This window comes from Cervus canadensis, chromosome 22, assembly GCF_019320065.1.
Source record: "Cervus canadensis isolate Bull #8, Minnesota chromosome 22, ASM1932006v1, whole genome shotgun sequence".
Classification (NCBI taxonomy): Eukaryota; Metazoa; Chordata; class Mammalia; order Artiodactyla; family Cervidae; genus Cervus; species Cervus canadensis.
In genome coordinates this window covers 2,201,592-2,224,474 of record NC_057407.1, presented here as the reverse complement: position 1 = coordinate 2,224,474, position 22,883 = coordinate 2,201,592, and the positions used below count along the sequence as shown (strand labels likewise).

The window sequence follows — 22,883 nt, the reverse complement described above, 5'->3', positions numbered from 1 at the left end:
TGAACCAGGGGTCCGAACGTGGAGGCCAGGAAACCGTGTAGGGCTTCCCACGTGGTCGAGGGGTGTCCTGCAGGCCGGCGCCGCATCTTTTCTCCCTGTCCACGGTGACTCGGGCGCACTCCCCATCCCACTCACCCACCCGCCTCCGGGCCCCGGGCGCGCGCCCCAGCTCCTCGCTCCGCCCCGCAGGGCCCGGGGCTGGGGATGGGAGCCCGGCCCCTTCAGTTCCCGCGCTCAGGTCGCGCCGGGGCCCAGGAAGTGGCCCCGGGCCGCGGCCCTCGCCCCGCCCCACTCCCTCCCGCGCTTATCACCTGCCGGCCGGGCGCGCGCGACCGGGGACGGAGGGCGCGAGGGGAGCGCGCGGGCCGCCGGGCACCGGGTCGCGGGAGGTGAAGCGCGGCGAGGATGGCGGCTGGGGGCCGGGAGCTGCGGCCGCTGCTGCTCCTGCTCTCGGGGCTGCTGGCGCTGGGTCCCGGCGCGCGGGCGGCCAAGCTCAACATCCCCAAGGTGCTGCTGCCTTTCACGCGGGCAACGCGCGTGAACTTCACGCTGGAGGCCTCGGAGGGCTGCTACCGCTGGTGAGGCGCGGCCCGGCGCCGGGCCGGGGCGGGAGGCGGGCCTTGCACACGGGCGGCCGAGCGGGCGTGCTGCAGGTGCGCGGGCGCGGGGAGATGGCCGCGGCCCCGGGCAGGTCCCGTGGGGCCTGCGGCGCGCGGCCTCCGGGCCGGGCCGGCGCCGGGAGGCGGGGAGCCGCGCGCCCCCCGCAGGCCCGCGCAGCAGGTGCGCCGGCGCGCGCTCGGGCCCTGGGTTGGCAGCCGATAGGCCAGTGCCCGGGCTACTGGCCGCTTGTGACCCGGCGGCGTGCGCGCCGGTCGCCGCCACTGCGCATGGCGCCTCCCGGGCCTCGGCGCGCTCGGGCAGGAGGGGGCCTGCCAGGGCGCGGGGGTGCGGTCAGGAGCCCAGCGGTCTGCTGGACTCGCGGAGGGCGTCTGGTGGGTGCAGCTGAGGGCCTCCGAAGGCCTGTCGGTTCCGGGCTTCCGTAGGGCCCCTCTGCTGGGGGAGAGGGTCGCACAGGAGAGCTGCTGGGCCCGAGATGCGCGTCCACGTGGTCGCACTCCTTTCTCGTTCAGGCTCCGGGAGGGGTAGTCGGCGCCCTGCAGAACCCTGGGTTAGGGACGCAGGCAGCTTGCTGGAGTTTGTCTGGTGATTCTTGCCTGGCGCCGGACTGGTGTGGGAACCTGGCTTGTGGGGAAGCCGGGAAGGTGTGCGTGGGAGTTGAGTCAGCAGTGCAGCGTCTTGGGAAGGAATGTAAGCCTTTGATGAGAGATCTTTCGGACAAACCTTTGGTTTTTAACACATGACACAACTACATTGGAGAAACAAATGGCAACACAGTCCAGTATTCTTGCCTGGAGAATGCCATGGATGGAGGAGCCTGGTGGGCTACAGTCCATGGGGTCACAAAGAGTCAGGACTGACCGACTAACACTTACACCTACGTTACAGATGAAAGATGCAAAAGAATGGTTGGTGATTTACCCCAGGTTGCCCGCAGAGCAGGGTTGGCCTGGATTCCTAGCTTGCTGGGGGCTCAGGAATTCTGCACCTTGTGGGGAGTGTGACCTGGGAACCCAAGGAGCTAATGAGACTAGGGGTACGCCTCACCCCAACGTCGCTGGGTGATGCGGTCCAGCCGCTGCATCCCTCAACGAGGGAGAAGAAGGAGAAGAAGGCGGCCTGAAGGGGCCTCCACTCACAGCAGGTTCATTCCTAGCAGGGTGCTGAGTGCTGGGTGTGGCCGAGGCCCTACCACACCTCCCTGCCACCTTGCCGGAGATGAAAGGGAGGGTGCTGCCCACATGCTACACCCTTGCTCCTTCCTTCGGTTGCTTGTTTCCAGGCTAGACAGTGTATCAGGTGTGATCGCACTGCAGAGTCCAGCATGTGTTAAGTCTGTGCGGACAGTTGTCCGTGCACATCCAGAGACCGTGGTGCTGGTCCTCTGACTGCTTTCTCCTGAGTCATTTCAGTCGTCTCCGACTCTTTGCAACCCCATGGGCTGACTGTAGCGCACCAGGCTCCTCTGTCCATGGCATTCTCCAGGCAACAATGCTCAGGTGGGTTGCCAAACCCTCTTCCAGGGGATCTTCCCAACCCAGGGCTTGAACCAGCATCTCTTGCATCTCCTGCATCGCAGGCAGATTCTTTACCACTGAGCCCCGTGCATGCGCTACTAGTACCTATTGTTTTCTGAAGGTCCCCTGCTGAAATGACAGTCCAGGTTAGCCAAATGCATTTTCGGGCTAGTGCCTCTGCACCTGGTGGTTCGTATTTCCGGCTTGGTATCAGAGGCTGATCTTCACTCTAACTTTTCTACATCCTGTCCAGGACCCCCTGTCGGGGGATCAGCTGTCAGTCCAGACTTTTCCTGAGACTGTGCTCATTCTCTAGCTGAAGTTGTCTCTCTCTTGATATGGGGCCAAGGAAAAGGAAGCCGACTGTTACAAACAGCTGGCTTCAAATGAATCCCCTTGGATGTCCTTGTGTGCTACTTCCTGAGATTCTAGAGCTGTGTTTTTTGTTTTTGAAGTAACAACTGTTTTTTTTTCCCCAACTGCTTTTTTCTTTGAAAAACTAAGGGATTTTAATTTACTTATCTAGCTTCTTAGGAGGAAGGGGGGAAAAAAAAACCATTCTAATCTCTGATGCATCAGGGAGTGCTAAGTACCTTATAACTTGTTTTGAATCTGATCCATAGTTTTTATTGCAAATGTGTGACTGCTTAAGTGTCTCGGAGGTGTTTGGTGCTGTGACTTCTCCCTTAACGTCACAGGAAAATCTTCTGGAAATGTTTATTTTCAGTCTGCTCTTCCTAGTCCAGTCAGGTGTTGTTTTCGTTTTTGAAGAGTCTCTTCTGGAACTTTAAGAGCGGGTGTGCAGGCAAGCTTTCTGTCTGCCTCCTTCTTCGCCCACGGAGGTCACTGTGAAGTCTGTGAGGTGGCGAACAGAGCACGTGACCCCCCCCCCCGGACCCTGGGGGAGTTTTTGCTCATCTTTGGATTTTCTGCCCGGCTCCCGGTTTACTGGATCGTTGCCTACCTGAGCCAGGGGCTTCAAGTTTACTTTTCCTGTTTCTTGATTTTATAGTATCAAATACTCAGGCAATTTTAAGGTGAGGAGAACTATAGAGAGCATCAAGTCAAAACTGTTCGCATGTCAGTGCGAGCCTCAGGAGGGAGGTGCTCTGGGGGACTGAGTGATGGTCTCTGTTGAGCGAGAGCCCGCAGAGGGGGGATGGGGGACAGGGAACGGCGCCTTCTGACCCACCATCTTTGGGGATTTGCAGCCTCTGACTAGTTGGCCAGACCTAACTGAACCCCTCCCGTCATACCAGCACTGCTGGTTTTGTGACAAGTTCCTGATTCTTTTTTGATATTTCATGTTATTGCTTGGGTGCACGCTCAGTCGGAGAGTTGTGTCCAGCTGTTTATGGCTCCATGGACTGTAGCCCACCAGGCTCCTCTGTCCATGGGATTTCCCAGGCAAGAGTACTGGAGTGGGTTGCTGGGCTGGTGACCGGGGCCTGGCTGTGCCCCCCACCACCCGGCCCACCGGTCCTGGTTCCCCCGTGGGTGCTCGGGTCCCCCTTTGCAGACCCACAGAAGGAGGTGACCGAGTGTGTTTACCGAGTGGACCTGCTTCCCGGGTGGTTTCCTTCCTGCCTTCCTTGCCTGTCCCTGACCCTCACCCCACTCTGCTCTCGCGGTGACGTCCGAGGTGACTTCCGCCCTGTCGGCTCTGGCTCGTGTGTGAGTGTGTGTGTGTGTGTGTGTTGGGGGGACGGTTAGCTGGTGGGTGGAGGGGGGCTGTGTCTTCCTCTGCCCCCACCCACCTCTTCTTTGCACAACCATCACTTCTCCTTTTCCCACCCCTGACCTCCCCGTCCTTGGGTTCTTGTGTCCGGTTAGACAGCCTGAAGATAATTTTCATTTCTGGTGCCAACATGTTGTTTCTATTTTTTCTTTTTAAACAAAAAATTGGTAAAATGCACATATCATTAAAGTGACCATCTTTGTGTCCAGATCAGTGAGATCAAGTACATTCACGTTGTGGGGCCATCTCCGCCATCATCTCCAGAACTTTTTCATCTTCCCAAACTGAGACTCAGTTCCCGTCCGCTAACCCTCCTCCCCGCCTCCAGCCCCAACATCCAGATTCTAGTCTCCTTAACACCCTGTGATATCAGCCTGTTTCCTTCTTCACCCCCATCCCTGGAAGTAGCAACATTGTTGTGACTCATGTTTGTTTTTATGGTTACTTCAGATGGATGGCAAATGATATGGGCTTTCTGTCTATGCTAGTGATATGCAGTTTCCTCTTTAAATACTTTTTCTGGACTTCCCCGGAGGTCCAGTGGTTAAGACTTGCACTTTCATTGCAGGAGTGTAGGCTACAGTTAGATCCCTGGTTGGGGAACCAAGAGCCCACATGCCTCAGGGCGTGGCCTAAAGGGCGTGGTACTTTAAGACTTTTTTTTATTTTTTATTTTTTTATTTTTTTATTTTTTAATTGTTCACCTTTATTTATTATTTATTTTTTTTTTATTTCAACTACAGAGGGGAGGTCTTTATTCCCAATAAAGATTCCCAGAGGAATCGGGTGGAGAGGGAGGTGGGAGGGGGGATCGGGATTGGGAATAAAGACTTTAAGACTTTTTAAAGTACCTTTTCAAGAAAGAAGAATCAGAATTTTTTTTTAAAGTACGAAAATGATGCAAGGGTAACTTGGATGTAACTGGATATAGAAAGAGAGGGGCTGGGAACCAGGGAAGGTGCAAGTGTCCAGGCAGCCGCCACGGTGGGTGGGTGACCAGACACCCAGGTCCAAAGGCAGGGGCATGAATACTGCAGGTGGGGGTGGCAGAGGCAGCCAAAGAGCAGAACCAGTTTTTCTGCTAATTCCTTTGCCTATTTTGCGTATTACTCCCCACTCAATCCTGAAAGCAAAACACCTCCAGAGTGACCACCCACTGCACAAATGGGGAACCTAGCAGAGCCAAGTTCAAAGCCAGGTCACAGGACTCCCCTGGAGGTCCAGTGGTTAAGACTTTGCTGTCCAATGCAGGGGGTGTGGGTTTGATCCCTGTCAGGGAGCTAGGATCCCACATGCCTTGTGGCCAAAAAAGCCCCAAAACATAAAACAGAAGTAATGTTGTAACAAATTCAATACAAACTGGAAAAAAAAAAAGATCCCCTTAGAAAAACAAAAGACAAGTCACAGACTCTTCAGTCCTGGGATGCCCAGGAAATGTGCCAGGCCTTCTCATCAATGGCTGTCTTACCCAGGTCCTTCAGTAGGGTTTTCGGAACGTGGACGGCACGCTGAGAAGCAGTATTAAGGTTGTGAGCGGGGTTGGGGCAACTGAGGACGTGGAGTCGTTTTTCACTGAGGTCTGTCGGCCTGGACGCTCCTGTGGGCGGCTGCAGGTAGAGGGGGTCAGCTGGCTCTGTTTTGCACAATCTGGGTGCATTTATCACAAGAGGGGAGGGTGGGGTCCTGGCCAGGGGTCTAGAGACCAGCGTCACTGAGGTGTATCTAGGAATGTGTCCTTGAGCAAGTTACTTCCCATCCATGCTCTTGTTTCTGTGGGTATCATATGGGAGTTTCAGTAGGATTGTTGGGGGGCAAATAAAATATTTGTGCTGTGTTTCGTTCTGTCCCTGACACATAATAAGCACATAATAAATGACATTTTTTTTTTTTTTTTAAATATAGTGCCAGTAGTTTGAATGAAATGAGACGACATGTCTTGAATAATTCAATCAGGGGGTTTCACTTAGCTAGACTCTCCTGAGTTGCCTGCATGTGACAGGAAACTCAAACCACAGTAGTTTAAATAAAGTTTAAGTAAACTGAAGTTGTGTAAAGTTTAAATAAGCTCTGTTTTGGCAGAGTTTGTTTCAGGCTGCACGCAGGGCTTGGTGAGGTGAGCAGAGCCTGGTCTCAGGTCTTAGGTCTGGACCTCTGCCCGGGGCTCCCTAGGGTAATTAGACAGCAGTTCCAGGCCTGCAAACCCCATCAGGGCTGGCGGGGCACACCCTGGGTCTGGACCCCGCCAGCCTGGGGTTCACACTGCTGACTGACCAGGCCTCCCAGTGTCCCAGGAGCTGATGGTCTGAGGGTGGAGAAGAGCGGCACCCCCTAAAAAGCTGGGTGCTGTTACTGAGGAGGGGGCGGAGGCTGGGCAGCCAAAGCCCACCACAGGTCCCCTGCAGGAGTGGCACCCACGCATGCACATTTACGCATCTCTGTGTGTGTTTCTGTCGGGGGCGGGGATGGTATGTACACCCTGGCTTTGCTCCGCTGGGGCCCTTGACGGGAGCTGCTGTGATCTGGCGGGGGGAGGGGGTTGTCTTGCTGGAATGTGGGTGAGTATTCTAGAGGAAAGGAAGCAACACTGCCACAGGCCGCCAGCCCTGCATCCCAGGCTCCCCCAGCTGTGGGGTGCCCCACCCCACCTTCCGTGCGGGACGTGGGGGAGGGTTCTCAGAACACCTTGCTGCCTTCCAGTCCACTTAGGACACTTGGTAAAATTAAGTTTCTAGTCACAGGTCTTCTCATAAAGAAAGCTGCAAGCCCGTGTTGCCTCACTTGTAAATTCTGTGAAACACTTAAGAGGAAATAGTACAAATCCTTTATAAGCTCCTTCAGGAAAGAGAGAAAGAACAGTCATTTCCTAGCTTATTTTTATGAGGCCAACATTACATTGATTGCAAACCAGGCACAAATACTACAAGAAAAAGAAATTCACAGACCCAGAGTTCAAGATTCCTTAACAAAATAGCAAATCAAATCCAGAGAAATGTAAAAAGGGTAATGTATTATGACCAACTGGGGCGGTTCCCGGGAACGCAAGGTTGGTTTAATACTAACCAATCAGTGGAATTGCTTGACCAACAGAAAACAATTCTTCTATCAACCAAATGAAGAAGAAAAGTCATATAACGGTCTCAATATGCACAGAGCATTCAAGAGTCACTTATGACAGAACGTGCGGCAAATTTGGAGCAGAAGAGAATCCATGACAAAATGAAATGAAGGTGTTAGTTTCTCAGCTGTGTCCAGATCTTTGCGACCCCGTGGACTGTAGCCCACCAGGCTCCTCTCTCCTTAGAACTGTCCAGGCAAGAATACTGGAGTGAGTTGCCATTTCCTTCTCCAGGGGATCTTCCTGACCTAGGGACTGAACTTGGATCTCCTGCAGATCTTTACCATCTGATTATTTACCATCAGATTCTTTACCACCCGAGCCACCAGGGAAGCCTGTTGACCCATTAAAGGGCATCTACAAAAACTGGCACCAGGGTCTTACCTGCGTGCAACAGGGACAAGTAAAGAGCACGCCGTGGACTCTGTCTTTATACTTGGTTCAAGGTCACACAACTGGGGTGTGTCAGCGCCCTGCTGTCCTGGGCCTTCACCTTCTCAACAGAGAACAGGGCCAGCTCACCAGCACCGCCTGTGCCAGGGGCCTGGGGAGGGCCTTCCAGCTCCTCCTGCGGGCCTTGGGGCGAGTGGGTGAGCAGGGAGGGTGGGCAGGCCTGCTGACCGCCAGCTGAGATGCGCGGAACAACAGGTGGACAGGCTGAAGCGGCTCTCACCCTTTCTGAGCAGCGGCATCAGTTCATTTAAACTGGGGGCAGGGCCTCCCCTGGTGGTCCAGTGGTTAAGAATCCGCCTTCCCATGCAGGGGGCGTGGGTTTGATTACCTGGTTCAAGAACTAAGATGCTACGTACCACGGGTCAACCAAGTCTGTGGGCCGCAGCTGGAGAAAAGCCCGCACCCTGCCACAGAGGACCAGTGCAGCCAGCATAAAATAAACAGAAACTTTAAAATAATTAAAACAGCAAACAGAAAAACTGGGGGCAGAGGAAGGCTCTTGTGCAGAAAAGCCATTGAGCCTGAACCTGCTTCTTTGGCAAACACGAGGCTGTATCCAAATGACCTGGCTGTTGGGGCCAGTTCCCGCGTAGGCATCTCAGCCTTCCGCCCCACGCGGACCCTGTCTTCTCTGTCGAGTGCCCAGCCGTCTCTGAGCCTGCAAGGGTCAGGCCGGGGAAGCCGCTGCGGCCCACGTGCCGTCTTTCCCTCTTTCCCTGCATTCCTCGCCTGTGTTCTCCCCAAGCCGCGTGGGCACAGTCTGGTTGTTAGCGCTCCCGCCAGCCTTGTGGAGGCCACTCGCTCCGTCCTTGTCTTAGATACCCTGGAGATGGAGGCCGATGGACAGACCCCGCCCCTCACAGCTGCCCCAGGAATGCACGCTGGTATTTCCTCCCCAAAACTGCAGCCACCCAGCCACTGTTGCAGGTTGCCTCTTTAATGTCCTGCCTGTACTAGAACTTACTGTTTCCTTCAAAATGACTACCTTTGTGAACATTGGAGATGCTCGTCGGTATTAACATCTAGGAACTCATATGTTTGCTACATTTGTTTTTCCTGAAACAGTAAAGATGAATGTGTGCTAATTAAAAGACATAAAGACTCAATCTAAAAACAGTTCATCTGTGCCTCACTGCTCTATGGCGCTGTGTGTTTCTGGGGAAAGCATCGGGTAATGTGAGGACTGTCTGATCTGGGGTCACACAGACATAGCTATAAACACTGGCCCTGCCACTCGTGGCTGTGTGGCTTTGGGGAAATTACTCAACCTCTCTGAATCTCAGTTTGGCTTTATCCACACATGTCGGCTGGAGGGTTAAGTAATCTGATGGATCAAAGGATTTAGCTCTGGGCTTAACACAGGGTAGACAATTCCTTTCATTATCTTCTATGCCCTCCCTATATTGATCAGGTTCTCCAGAGACCCAAAATTAATAGGAGATAAATATGTGGCTTCCCAGATGGCGCTAGTGGTAGACTCCACCTGCCAAAGCAGGAGACATAGAGACGTGGGTTCAATCACTGGGTTGGGAACATCCTCTGGAGGAGGGCATGACAACCCACTCCAATATTCTTGCCTGGAGAATCTCATGACGGAGGAGCCTGCTGGGCTACAGTCCACGGGGTCACAGAGAGTTGGACATGACTGAAGTGACTTGCATAGACGAGTGTGGGTTTTTGTTCTAGTCAGGCCTCAACTGAGTGTCTGAGGCCCACCCATACTGGGGAGGGTAATTTCTTTTACTGGTCTACTGGTTTAAGTGCTCATCTCATCCCCAAACACCCTCAGACACACCCAGAATAATCTCTGACCCAGTAGCTGGGCACCTCATGTCCCAGCCAGACTGACACATAAAATGAGCCACCGCACGCCCCCAGCACACTTCTGTTTTTTAAAAGAACCGTGTCTGGATATCTCTGCATTTGCCGCACGCAAAGGGCTCCTGCCTGTCATCCCCTCTTATCTCCACTCTCTCTGCCTGGCTCGGGCTGCAGGGCGATTAACTGTCATGTCTGTGAGGGATGACCTGTCCTCCCTCTGTGGAGGAGATGATTCTTCTCTTGCCAGGTCCCGGAGACAGAAGCTTTCTAGAACTGCGCACACATGGTCAGTTCTTCCCTTCCCAGCCCAGGAGGGAGACAGCCTCCTCTGTGGGTAGCTCTCGGGCTGACCCAGAGCTCTGAGACGCAGACACAGCACTTCTGAGGGACTGAGACGTGATTCGAACGGCAGGAAACATCCACGTTTGGACTTGGACCCCTGTGTCCTGACCCTGGCCCTCGGAGAGGCCCTAAACTGGCCCCTCTTCCTTTTAAGCCTCAGTTCACTCCGGGGGCTGTGGAGGCTCAGATGGTAAAGAATCCGGGTGGGGAAGATCTCCTGGAGGAGGAAATGGCAACCCACTTGAGGATTCTTGCTTGGAGAATCCCATGGATAGAGGAGCCTGGCAGGCTACAGTCCATGGGGTCACAAAGGGTCACAACTGAGCCATTAACACTTTCACTTCAACACTTCACTCCTCCGTTAAATGAGGGCACAGCACCTCGTTAAGTTACAGCTAACGTTGACAGGGGAAATATTGTTATTTAGAAGTTAGAAGAATCCAGAAAAGAACAGAGAATAACACAGTGAACACCGTATTCCTAGGGTCAGAATTAGGCATTGTTAACAGTTTGTGTGTTTGTCTACAGTTTGGCTTTATTCCGGTAAGGAGACGTTATGGGTAGAGCTGCAGCCCCCTTTGCTGCCCTCCTAGTTTTCACCCCCACACAGTCCTCACTCCGAATTTGGGTTCCAGGGGTCCCTTTCCCTTTCGAATCCCTGAGAGCACCTTCCAAAGTGCTTTTTCCACTGACTCACTCGGGGACAGGGACACCTGACACCAGGCCCCTGCTGGGCTCTCTGCTCTTAAAGGCACAGCCGGAGCACAGGGGCCTCCAAACACCCTCCAAGGTAACAGGTAATAGCCCTCTTCGGGGGATAGAAACACCCCTCCAGCCTGTCTTAAACCCTCCAGGTGGTTGGGAAGAGCCCGCCAGCTTCAGAAGTGGGGCCCTAGCGCAGGGTGAGAGGGGGCAGTGAGGGGGGTGCGCTTCCAGCCTCCCTGCTCCCTGTGAGGGTGGGCCGTGGCTCCCTTGCCGTGAGCTCCCCTGTGAGGGAGCCGCCGTCTGCTGGCTGGACCCTGCCGCAGTCCTGGGGGGGTGGGTGCGGCCAGCTGCACAGGCTGCTCTGTGTTATCTCAAGGCTGCACTTACTGCCCTTGTACCCACCCTAAGTGTGAAGAGGAGGGGCTTCTTTAAGAGCTGGGAGCACTCAGCCCAGGCTGGGATTGGACGCCATCCCCAGGGCTCTCCTCCCACTGAAGGCCTGCCCCGGGGCCACTCACTGTGTCCGGAATACAGGGGCCCCGGGTCATAAGGATGATTGGGATGTTTGGGGTGAAATAATACGTGTCATTAAAATTAAGATCAACCAGTGATCAAACTCTCACCCCCCGCAGTGGAAGTGCAGAGTCTTAGCCATTGGGCCACCAGGGAAGTCCCTACCTATTGCTTTTTAATAAGGCAACAAAGACATTTTAGATGTGATTTGCTGTGTATTTCTATTGGACAGGGCAGCTTCGGGCTGTCCATGTACCTAGCAGAGCCCTGCAGCCCTGGAGGCCCTGGATGAGGGGTGGGGTGCTCCCGGTCAGTCTTGGGGGCTGCAGGCATCTCAGGGGCCACCCATGGAGGGCCTGGGCGTGGGAGGAGGACTTCAGGCTTCTCGGACTTAAATGAGGGCAGTCTCCTCTTATCTGCATTGATTTCTTTACTGGGAGAGTGAGATTAATTCACTGCCCTGAGGGAGTGAGAAAAGAGCTTGTCATCCCTGTTCTTGAGGAGCCTGAGATTCGGGGTTGGGGGGGGGATTTATAGCCTAGATTCCTGGCTCCCAGGGGCCATCGAACAAGGTACACCACATTGTTTCTCAAAGTTAGAAGCAGAAAACGATGAACTGTCTTATTTTTTTTTAAAGACTCTTAAAAAGAGCAGTTTTAGGTTTATTAAAAAAACTGAGCCCAAGTTACAGCAATTTCCTGTATATACCCCTCCCCCGTCGGCATCTGCCACCATCAATATCCCCCACCAGATGGTGCATTTATTTCAGTTGATGAACCTGCACATGTGTGTGTGTGTGTGTGTGTGTGTGTGTGTGTGTGTGCGCGCGTGTGCGTGTATGCGCGCTCACTCCTGACTGACTCTTTGCGACCCCATGAACTGCAGCCCACCAGGCTCCACTGCCCATGGAATTTCCCAGGCAAGATACTGGAGTGGGTATCCATGCCCTCCTCCAGGGGATCTTCCCGACTCAGGGATCAAACCCAGGTCTCTTGCATTGCAGACAGATTCTTTACCACTAGCACCACTTGGGAAGCTGTACCTACATGGACACCTTATTATAATAAAAGTCTGAGTATTATGTTACTGTTCACAGTTGGCATTGATTCATTGTAGCCAGCCAAATGTGTCGTGACTTGTATCATTAGAGTGTCATACAGAATAGTTTTACTGTCCTAAAAATTCTGTGTTCAGCCTATTCATCCCCCACTCCCCTTGTCATTGAAATTTTTTTAGAAATTTGAAACAATTTTAGATTTACAGGACAGTTGCAAAGATAATACAGAGAGTTCCTCTGTACCTTCACCCAGCTTCCCCGACAGTTACCATCCTTCAAGACCAGGAATGTTGAGAAAAGGGAAACAGTAGCACTGGTACTTGAGTTAACTAAACTCTAGGTGGCTTGGGTTGCGTCAGGGTACCCACTGAGCTTCCTTCTTTGCCCCCCGATCCAAGCCTGCGCCCTCCGTCACATTTGTCTCCTTGGTCTCTCAGATCTGATCTATGTGTGTTTTCTGTTCTTGTTTCCACGTCAGGTTTTTTTTTTCCAAAGTGAAGTGTAGTTGATGTACAATGTTGTGTTAATTTCCACATCAGTTTTGTGTGTACGTGTGGGGAGGTCTGATGCCCTTGGAAATCATCTTGGAACAGCAAAGCTTCTGCATTCTGTGGTGTGGGGCGAGGCTGCGCCCAAGGCCTGCTCACTCCTCCCTGTCTGGGCTCGATCTGTGCTGTCTCCGTTGGTCTCTGAAATGCACTCTTCTCAGGGGACGTCCCTCAGTGCGGGGACCACAGATGCATTTCCCTGGGGACTGAGACGTTCGTTTCCCTCAGCCCCACTGCGGTTCATTCTCAGAGTAGGGGTGTTGCTGCGTCCTGCTGTGTGCTGGGTGTTCACAGTGTCTGAGCATCCGAGCTGAGCTTGGAGAGGCTTGCATCGACTTGGAGACGTCTGTTGGGTGTATTTCACACCATTGCCTTTTCACAGCAGACTGTACAAGTTTCCTTCTGAGTAACCCAGGACACTGAGGCTCCAGGCAGTGAAAGCCCAGGGCGGGGGTGGCAGCCTTGACTCGGGAGTGCCCACTCCCTGCTGGGCACCACACTGCACGCAGCCCTGGGGACCACGGGTGCCCTTCCCTGGGGCCTCCCCACCTGGAGCACTCCGAGGGCAGCCCTGACTGCTCTGAAAAGTGGGAATCAGATTAGAACGTTCACCTGCTCAGGATGGCCCAGGGGCTGGTCATCATCCTCAGAATAAATCTTAGCTCCTTCCTGTGTCCTCCAATGCCTGCTTGCCCTCCGCACCCTGTGTCCCTGACCTCAGCACCCCATCTCCTCGACCTCAGCACCCCCATCTTCCTCACCTCAGCACCTTGACCTCAGCATCGATCTCCTCGACCTTGCGAGTGGCCCTTGCTCACCCGGCACTGCAGTGTCCACTCTGCTCCTTCCCACTCTCCACATCTCACTCCCCTGGAAACTGCTGTTACCCCAGGTCTCAGATGAGAAACCTCATGCTAACCCCGGGTGCCTGCTCGTCATGCTGTCCCTTCAGCTGGTTACTCCAAGGCCCAAGTCTCCGTGGGAAGTCACGGATTCTGCAGATCCGTCTGTTTGAATGCTTCCCTGCCCTTCTGCCCGCCTTCACGTAACCTTGGCCCTGAGTGTGCTGGGCTGTTGTGCCTGGTCTCATGGTTCCCGTTGGTGGGCTCTGGGTCTGCAGAGCTTGCTGGGGACGGAGGTGACCATCTGGGAAGCTGCCGTGAGCCCGGCCCAGCCTAGAGATCAGCGGGTACCTGGCCTGTCCCCCTCCCTGGGGCCTGTAGGCACTTTCCCCACTGATAGTTATTTCCAGTTCCAGGGCATTATCCTGTCAGGACTGCTGAAAGTAGGGGTGTTTCCAAGTGTCCCAGCTCCTGTGGGATGAGCTCGGGGTGGGCGGAGCCTGTTCCCAGCAGAGGGGCTCGGCCGCCCGGCTCAGCCCGAGTCTGAAGCTGGCTGAAGCTGGCGGAGCTGTGAGTCTGGGGCAGCTTCGGGTCGCAGCCCTGCCTCTCCAGCGGCTCCAGGGAGCGCGCTCTCATCTTTCTGCTGCAGGTCGTCGACCCGGCCGGAGGTGGCCAGCATCGAGCCGCTGGGCCCGGACGAGCAGCAGTGCTCCCGGAGGGCGGTGGTGCAGGCCCGCCTGTCCCAGCCCGCCCGCCTGACCAGCATCATCTTCGCAGAGGACATCAGTAAGGGCTTCCGGGCCCCGTGTGGCCCTGGCGGGGATGGGGGAGGCAGGGACATCCTACTGAGACCTCGGGCCAGTGGGGCTGCGGAGCCCGTGGTCGGGCACACTTTCTCTCCTCTTGTTAGGTCACAGGACGCCTGCAGAGTGGGTGGGAGGGTCACCAAGCAAGCAGCACCCAGCCCGGTTCCTCCTGCCAGCGCCATGTTCCACTTTGCTTCCATTTCTAAGTGGTTATTTGTTACCAAAATAACCCTTAGTGGACGTTGATTCAAAATGAAGAGATTTGTGCAACGTTCACTTCCCCATGTTTAATTTACCATATTATGGTCATAAGGGGCTTCCCAGGTGATGCTAGTGGTAAAGAACCTGCCCTCCAATGCAGGAGACGTTAAGCGTTCGATCCGAGTCGGGAAGATCCCCTGGAGAAGGAAATGGCAACCCACTCCAGGATTCTTGCCTGGAGAATCCCATGGACAGAGGAGCCTGGCAGGCTAGAGTCCATGGGGTCACACAGAGTGCTCAGAAAACAACGAATTTTCCATTGTGCTCCCCCCCACCTAAGATGGCATGAAAAATTTCCCATTTTATTGTAGGATTATTTTTAATGGCTGAGTAACTAGCATTCCACATACTGGATATTCAGATTGTTTTCCAATGTCTGTTTCAGTGTTATATAAGAAAATCATGTTACACAAGAGAACAATTTTGGGTTCTTTCAGGTTATTTCCTGCCAAGGATAGAGTCTCAGCTTTACTGGGTCACAGCCTATGTAAATATTTTTAAGACTTTCGATAATGCGGCTGAATGAGTTTCTCAGAAATTTAAGCGTGTGCAAGTAGTTTTATACGATGCCTGGAGAACAGTCAGAATGATTTTTTATCACAAGCTGTTATTTTTTTACCCTAGAGGATTCTCCAGGTAATGCCATTTATGTATCTTATTGATCGAGCAAGTAAAAAAATCTGGGTGGATGTGCACACACTCTTTTACACTAGAGTGAGAAGGGCATGGTGAACCCACTCCAGTACTCTTGCCTGGAGAATCCCATGGACAGAGGAGTCTGGTGGGCTACAGTCCATGGGGTCACAAAGAGTCGGACACGACTGAGCGCCTTAGCACGTAGGTGATAGTGTTACGCAGAAGCAGTGTAAACACACGCAATGCACAAGCTCTGGGCGTAGTTCCTGATCTCAGGGCAGGGACAGGCGTTCAGGGTGCCAACTCGTCATACCAGAGCCTTGTGGGGAGCTCAGTGGTCATAGCCTGACCAAAACCAGGAGGTCTAGGAACTGTTTTGCCACGGCGTTAGAAGATCATGTGTTTGCTCGTTTATTCTGGGCTGTGCTGGGCCTTGGTGGCGGTGCGGGCCTTTTCTCCAGTGCTCTGCTCCCAGCCTCTCAGTGCAGTGGCTTCCCCACGGTGGAGCAGGGCTCCAGGGCGCGTGAGCTCAGCACCTGTGGCTCCTGGGATCTTCCCGGACCAGGGATCGAACTCATGTCTCCTGATTGGCAGGCGGATGCTTGACCACTGAGCCGCTGGGGAAGCCCCTTGCCACAGCTTTAAATGCTGGTGTCCAGAGTGGAAAAGTACAAGACAGACAACCAACGTGCCCGCAGAGCCCTTATTTCCTGGATGTCTGGGCTGACTCTCAGGCCCAGTGAGGCTCCGAAGGGTGACTTGGTTCTTCCAGCCCTGTTTTTTGGGGGCTGTTGGTCACCCCCAGTCTTTGTCAAAGCCTGAGACCACCCACCCTGCGAGGCCCTGGAGGGGGTGTGGGTCCCTCACCGGCTGACCGTGCCCTCCCGCCTGCAGCCACCGGCCAGGTCCTGCGTTGCGACGCCATCGTGGACCTCATCCATGGCATTCAGATTGTCTCCACTACCCGTGAGCTCTACCTGGAGGACGCCCCGCTAGAGCTGAAGATCCAGGCCCTGGACTCGGAAGGTGAGGCCCCCAGGCTGTCCGCCCTCCGCTTGCCCGCCGCCCGCTCTCCCCTTGGGGGTGCTGCTCTGGCCAGAAGGGTGACATGCTGCAGGTTGGGACCACCTCTGAATGGACACCGGGCCCCTGCGGGCAGCAAAGCCACGGCCACGACTCCACAGGGCCTGGCTTTGTGCCTGGAGGGACCCCAGGGGTACAGCCTGTCTTTGGGAAGCTGACAGCGTTGTCTGGGCAGCGGTGGGAGCTGAGAGCGGCTCGCAGGGTCAGTGCCGTGACCAGCAGAGGCCTTGAGGGCTGGGCTTGGCTTCCTGGTCCGGAGTGCAGACTGAGTATGTGTGTGTGTGCACGCGTGTGTGTGTGCGTGTGTGTGTGTGTGTTGTGGGTGGTGCGTCTATGCTGTCAGTCCCATGCACCGTCTTTCCGTTTGTAATAGAGCGTTGACTTGTTTGGGCTGGGATTCTTCTCACAACGTCTGTTTTGCTGGGTGGCAGGCTGCCCAGGCTGTAGCCGACCTCTTCGTCAGGGAACAAAGGGAGTATTTGTAGGTAGAGGTTTTGTTGAAGAAAGTAGGTCAGGCTCAAAGACATCTTTTCAACAAAGGAGCTTCTAAAACTTGCAGTCTAAGTCAAGTCTCACCTTGTCTTTGAAATCTCCCCTGATCGCTCTAGCCCCTGCTTTTAGAAACACTTTTCCAGATCTGGGTTTCTCAGGCTCGTGGGGTTGACATTTGGGGCAGATATGCCTTTGCAGTGGGGGCTGCCCAGGACACGCACGGCAGGCTGGTCAGCAACATCCCTGGTCTCTGCCCTGGATGCCAGGGGCACCCTCTGAGCTGTGACAACCAAAACTCTCTCCCAGCCATCGCCAAATGTCCTTTGGGGTCAGAGTCCTGTTTTGGAGTGTCTCCCAGCTATCTTTCCTCTCTGCATCATTCATCTGGTGAGCTGCCCAGCTTCTCTGAACTGCCCTCTGATCGGCGAGACTGACATAGGGATGCTCAGCTCATTGTGAGGACTGACCTGGTGAGCAGACGTGAAGGGTCCCACCCCGCCTGGCGTGCGGTGGGCGCTCAGTCCGCTAGGCGTCAGTGGAGTGGGCTCGGCCTCTGGAGTTCCGCCAGATACTGGGGTGCAGCCGGGCTGGGGAGCATCTCAGGCTGGGGGTTCACATGTAGGTCAGGCCCCATGTGCACCGCAGCACACGCTGTCTGTAATCACACGGGGGGTGAAGTGTGACGGGACAGGATGGGGGAGCAACCCCAGCGGGCTCAGAGGCGGGACGTGGAGATCACACAGGTCAGGACAGTTTCTTAGAAGCTGCGATGCTTGAGCCTCGAGAGGTGAAGGCTCTGCCAGGCGGGGACCCTGTTTCATCCTTGAGACTGAAATTGGAGAGGCCACACTGCCATCTCCTGATACTGAGTTTTTTCTGGGCGCTGGGTTCTGCGCCAGGGTCTGGGGTCTGTTTTTTTGGCCTGAGGCCGTCTGCAGGGTGCCTGTTTGGGTTCATGATTTTCTGATCTTTCCCAGCCTGCATGTACCTGGTGCCCGGGGAAGCGCTGGGCAGCTCTGGTCCCCCAGACACCCCCACTCCCATCCTGACACCCAGGTTCTGCTCAGAGCACCTCCCATCCCCTTCTGGATCTCTGCTCTCAGAGTCCCAGCCCCTCTGGTCACAGCCCCCACACCCCTGCCTTCCTGTGATATTCTGTCCTTGGGGGCTCCCGGGGTGGGGTGAGTCCCTTCCCTGTGAAACCCCCCAGCACTTCCCGGCCCGGCCTTGGGGTGCAGGCACTTTCACTCTGCCTCTGGGCAGGGTCGGGATCACTCCATTCCCTGTTTGACATTGGACTTTGGTCCAGCAAATGTTTGGTAGTGTTTGCTTACTGTTTTCCAGCTGCTTCCTGGGACCAGGGCTGGGGGCTGAGGGGGGAGGTGCCAGCTCCAGAGACCGGGTCCTGGCATTTCTTCGTTACTGTGAGCACTTGGCACACAGTAGGGCTAATAGATACTTTTGAAACAGACAAGCCCCCAAGCCTGCAAGCTCCTGCTGACTGTAGGGTCCTGCAGCCTCTGTTGCTGGGAGGCGCCCTTGCTCACTGTCCCCTCTGAGAAGTCACGCTGAGACTGTTTGCTGTCTCCTGTGGCTTCATCCCGTCTCCCAGACGTCAAGGCCAGCTTCATGCAGGGCCGTGTGCGCCACAGGGCCCTGGGCTTGATTTAACGCCTCACTGCTGCCGTCTTGAGATTTTAACGCGTTTCTTTTCGCGCTTGTGTGTGGCGAGAGGGGTCCGCTGGGACGTGGAGCCTCAGGGACTTGCGATCCTGCTTCCCTGCCCCCTCCCTGCCCCCGGGGTTCTCTGCCACCTGCGCCCCGTCCCCTGGTGTCGTGGGTCCTGCCGGGCCTCTCCCTCGTGGCCCTTGCCCCGTGACGACGGCCGCCTTCCATCCCCCTGGGCTGGGTGTGTGCACGCTGCCGTGTGTCAGGTGGAGCACAGCCAAGGCCTTTCCTATCCCAGGACTGCCCGGTCCAGCCGCTGCGTTTTGGCTAGAGTGAGCCTCTCTGCGGGCCTCATCCGGCTTCCGAGCACATCTGGGCACAGGCTTCAGAGGTTTAGCCTGGGGGTTGGGGGGCCGGGAAGGAGAGACACGGACCCCATTTCCCCGGGGCCTGCTCAGCCGGGACGCAGCGTGTTGGTTCAGAAGCTGGCAGGGGTGGACCCCAGTAGCTGGCATGTCTATGTGTAACCTGAGTTGCAGGGCAGGTGCTCTGGGTGCCTCTGAGAGTCTGCACTCATGTTGGGGTATCTGCCCTTCGGGGGAGCACCCCTTCATCTGGCCCTGTGTCTGGGGCTGTCTCTGCCTCCTTCCAACCTCCCCAAGCCAGACTTGCCTCCTGGTGCCTTCCCTTTGGGATGAGGACCCCGAGCGGACCAGGGCCTGCAAACCAGGCGCTGACCCTACATGTGCACCGCCTCCACGTGGGCGAAGCTTCTGGAAGCCCACGGACACTTTCTGCTCTAGGAACGGTCCCACAGTCATCCCTCCCTTACATCTGAGCACGCAGGCGGGCAGGGACTTTGACACTGAAAACCAGAGCTCCAAGCGTAGCCACTGAAATGGATGAAGACGGGGACTTCCTGTCGCCAAATTCCAGGTTAAGAGACCCTAGGAGGCGTCCCCCAGCCTCTGTCTCCTTGTCCTCAGGCGGCCGTGGTGAACTGGCTGACACCTTTCAGGCCCCTCACTGGGCGCACTGTCTCCTCAACAGCCCTAGACCTCAGAGGTGGGCTGGGGCAGATTCTCAGGCCTGTCTGACTCTAATGCCTTGGTCTTCACACCGTAGAAAGAGGTTTTCGAGGCCCCAGAGGTTCTGTTTTGGGGGCTGGCCGGGTGGGGAATATCCACAGATGATTGAGGTGGAGCGGGAGAGGCAGTAGGGTGTGGTGGGGAGTGTGGCAAGCTGGCCGGAGAGGCTGGGCCAGCCGCGGGTCACTAGAGGAAGGGCCCAGACCGCTGGATCTTCAGACCTGTGAACTTGGAAGTTGGATGCATACATTGCGTTTCTTTATTTGAAATGATGGGGACCAGTGGAAAGGGACAAGATCAAAATCACCTGGGGAAAAGGCGACCATAGCTCTGGGCAGGTCAGGCCTCTGAGCCCCCATTTTCATCTCCCACCCTGTTTCTGAGCACTGCCCTTCCCATGAGAAGGTGTTTACCGAGGGTTTCAGACCCTGCCTGGGTCCTGCTCCTCCAGAAAGCATCGCCTAGTCACATGCTGGGCTCCGCCTGTTCTCACGTCTGGTCCAAGGCGTGACGACGGCAGTCAGGACTTCAGAGAGGCCAGCTGTGCGAGGCCCACGTCCTCCACCCGGGACCCGGGGTCTCGGCATTGGGAAGGAGACAGGATGGGCAGGTGAAGCCAGATGGCCGGGGTTCCTCTCCCAGCACGGGGAGGGGATGGGGGGCTGGACTCACAGTCTCAGGAGCTGCTGTCTAGACTGTAAAGTGCTTACCCACTCGAGGGGTGATGGGTGCACAGGTGGGACAGGCAGCAGGAAGGACAGTGTGTGTCCCTGGGAGACCTGGGCTCAGGGGGCGCAGCCCCACTCAGTCACGTGACCCCGATCCCTTACGCTTTGGTTTCCCCTCCAGAAGGGAGGCTGGAGAGGGCGCCCCCTCCCCCATGGGGGGTGGTGCCGAGTCCACCGCCCCTCCCCTTGGCCCCGAGGGGTTAACTCGTGTGCACCCCCCCACCCCGCTCCGCTCCTGCAGGAAACACGTTCAGCACCCTGGCCGGGCTGGTCTTTGACTGGACGATCGTGAAGGACACGGAGGCGGATGGCTACTCAGACACCCACAATGCGCTCCGGTAAGGGGCGCCTGCCTTTGAAGGGAGGCGGGAGGGAGGGTGGGTCGGGGGCTTTCACCCTCATCGTCACTGTTAGCACCCCGGTCAGCGAGGAGCCCAGGATGGTCCCCAGGCTGCCCCGGGGCTGATCAACGTGTTCAGCTCGCACAGCCGTGCAGGGGCCTTGTCACGGGGTGTGTTCCGGGGGCCGTTGTCGAGGGCACTGGGCTGTCCAGCTGCAGCAGAGAAAGCTCATCCTGATAACCGGAGCTGTCACGGGGTGCCAGGGAGGGGTGGGGAGGGGCCCCTGGGTGGGATGAGTGGGTAACGGTTCTGGCTGGGAGGTCCCTACAGCAGTGACAGCCTCCAGGCACGGGAGGCTGCCTGTCCCAGCACTGGGCAGGGCAGGAGGCGGGGGGTCAGTACTGCAGACAGACAGATGCCTTGTGAGATGGAGTCGCTCCCCGTCTTGACTTGACCAGTCCTCCCGACAGCGTGTGGCTTATGTTTCCCTGTCCGCTCGCCTCAGATTGGTAAGGGCTGGAGCTGGACTTGAACTGTTCTGGTCTGTGTGAATCCTCACTGTGTCGCGTGGCAGCCACTGGCCCCACCCTGGCCATTCACACTTACACCAGAGAAGATGGGGGGTTCCGGTCCCCGATGCACTGACCCCATCAGGTGTTCATTAGCTGTGTGGCCGGTGTTACCCACACTGGACAGGGCGGACAGAGCGTTTCCACCGGCAGAAGGTTCTGCTGGCCGGCAGTGGTGCGCTTCTGGAGTCCGGGCTAATATCCCCTGATAGGAGGTGGCTCAGTGGTAAAGAACCCGCCTGCCAACGCAGGAGACGCATAGACGTGGGTTCGATCCCTGGGTCGGGAAGTTCCCCTGGAGGAGGAAATGGCAACCTACTCCACTAGCCTCGCGTCGGAAATCCCATGGCCCGAGGAGCCTGGTGGGCTGCAGTCCATGGGGTCACAAAGAGTTGGAAACGGCTGAGCGACTAAACAACAACAACAAAAGGCTGCATTGCGTTGTGCTGTATTAAATACAATTTTGGGGGGAGGAAGACTTACTTTTTAAAGATTTGCACCAATTTTCAGCCTAAAGAAAAGTTGCAAGTACAATACAGGAAGTGGATTCCCCGAACCATCTGAGGGCAAGCAGCCAGCCTGGTGGCTGTGACCCCCGATTATTTTAGCGTGCATTTACCACCTCTTAGGACATTTTCCTGTGTATCGACAAGACAGTCATCACAGTTAGGGAATTAACACTGATGCCTGCAATCACCAGACCTCATTTAAGTTTTGCCAGTTTACCCCATTTGTAGCAAAACACGCAGCCCAGGGCCCCCTGCCTCAAGTTGTCCTGTCTCTCCTTGTCTCCGTCAACCTGGAGACTTGGTCCAGTCTCTTGGTCCTTCTTTGATTCCCCGGATGTGGGACTCGTGAAGATTGTAGGCTAGATATTTTGTAGAATTTCCCCCATTCCTGGAGAAGGAAATGGTAACCCACTCCAGTATTCTTGCCTGGAGAATCCCATGGACGGAGGAGCTTGGTAGGCTACAGTCCATGGGGTCGCAAAGAGTCGGACACGACTGAGTGACTTCACTCACTCACTCACTCCCCCAGTCCAGGTTTATCTGACGTTCCTTCTGATCAGACCCAGAGCTCTGCGTCTTTGCAGGAACATCACCAGAGGCGAGATTCTGCATTCTCACTGCATCTTATCATAAAGCTGCACTGACTTTGTTCTCTGTCATCCCTCAGGGAGGGTGGTGTCTGCCAGGTGCCCCACTCTGAAGTTGCTTTCTACCCCCTTGCAATTAATAACATTTTTAATGGGGAGTTATGAGTCTGACCTCTTATTTACACTTTCAAAAGTCCAGCTCAGGGCTCCAGGAAGCACTGGGGCGCAGCTCACGGCCATTTCCACAGCAGACACCCTCACACCCTGACACCCGTGTAAGCCAGTTGCCCTCCTGGCTCAGAGCTCTTTGGGGGCTGGGCCGTCAGCCTCCGTCTCCTGAATGAGCTCTGGAACTCCCGCTGTCTTGTAAGCCCAGAGTGCGGGCTGTAGGTCAGAGAGACCTGGCGCCCAGTCCTGGCCTTGTCGTGTCCTGCTTGTGGCCGTCGCCAAGGACTGTGACCCCCTGAGCACCAGCGTCCTCCAGCAGATGGACGTGTCACCGTGCCCACCTCCAGGGTGCTGGGTGGGGAGCACGTTGACGGGATGGGAGCCCGTCTCCAGGCCCGGCACACACTAGGTGTTCAGGAATTCTGGCTGCCTGCCCCCCTCCACCAGCCCTGCTTCCTGCCCTGACAGTGGCCCCAAGCTTCCAAGCACTGGACGTGAGCCGAGTGCTGACCCAAGAGTGCTAAGAGTGTTGGAACCAGAGTGTCCTGGACTTTTATTCATTTCAGCATGCGATTATTTACAATAGCTAGGGCATAGAAGCAACCTAGATGTCCATCGACAGAGGAATGGATAGGGAAGTTGTGGTACATACACACAAGGGAATATTACTCAGCTGTA

The 22,883-nt window shown here is 55.6% G+C and overlaps 1 protein-coding gene across 1 annotated transcript in view; it reads left to right on the top strand.

Annotated features, from left to right (window-relative positions):
* Positions 1-398: 398 nt before the first annotated feature.
* The window catches only part of NUP210 (nucleoporin 210), an 88,070-nt gene continuing 65,585 nt past the window's right edge, over positions 399-22,883 (top strand). The window contains exons 1-4 of the mRNA XM_043442733.1: positions 399-578; positions 13,919-14,055; positions 15,867-15,998; positions 20,273-20,369. Coding sequence (XP_043298668.1) covers positions 406-578; positions 13,919-14,055; positions 15,867-15,998; positions 20,273-20,369 — 539 coding nt within the window. The 5' untranslated portion in view covers positions 399-405. The remainder of the gene's footprint in view (positions 579-13,918; positions 14,056-15,866; positions 15,999-20,272; positions 20,370-22,883) is intronic.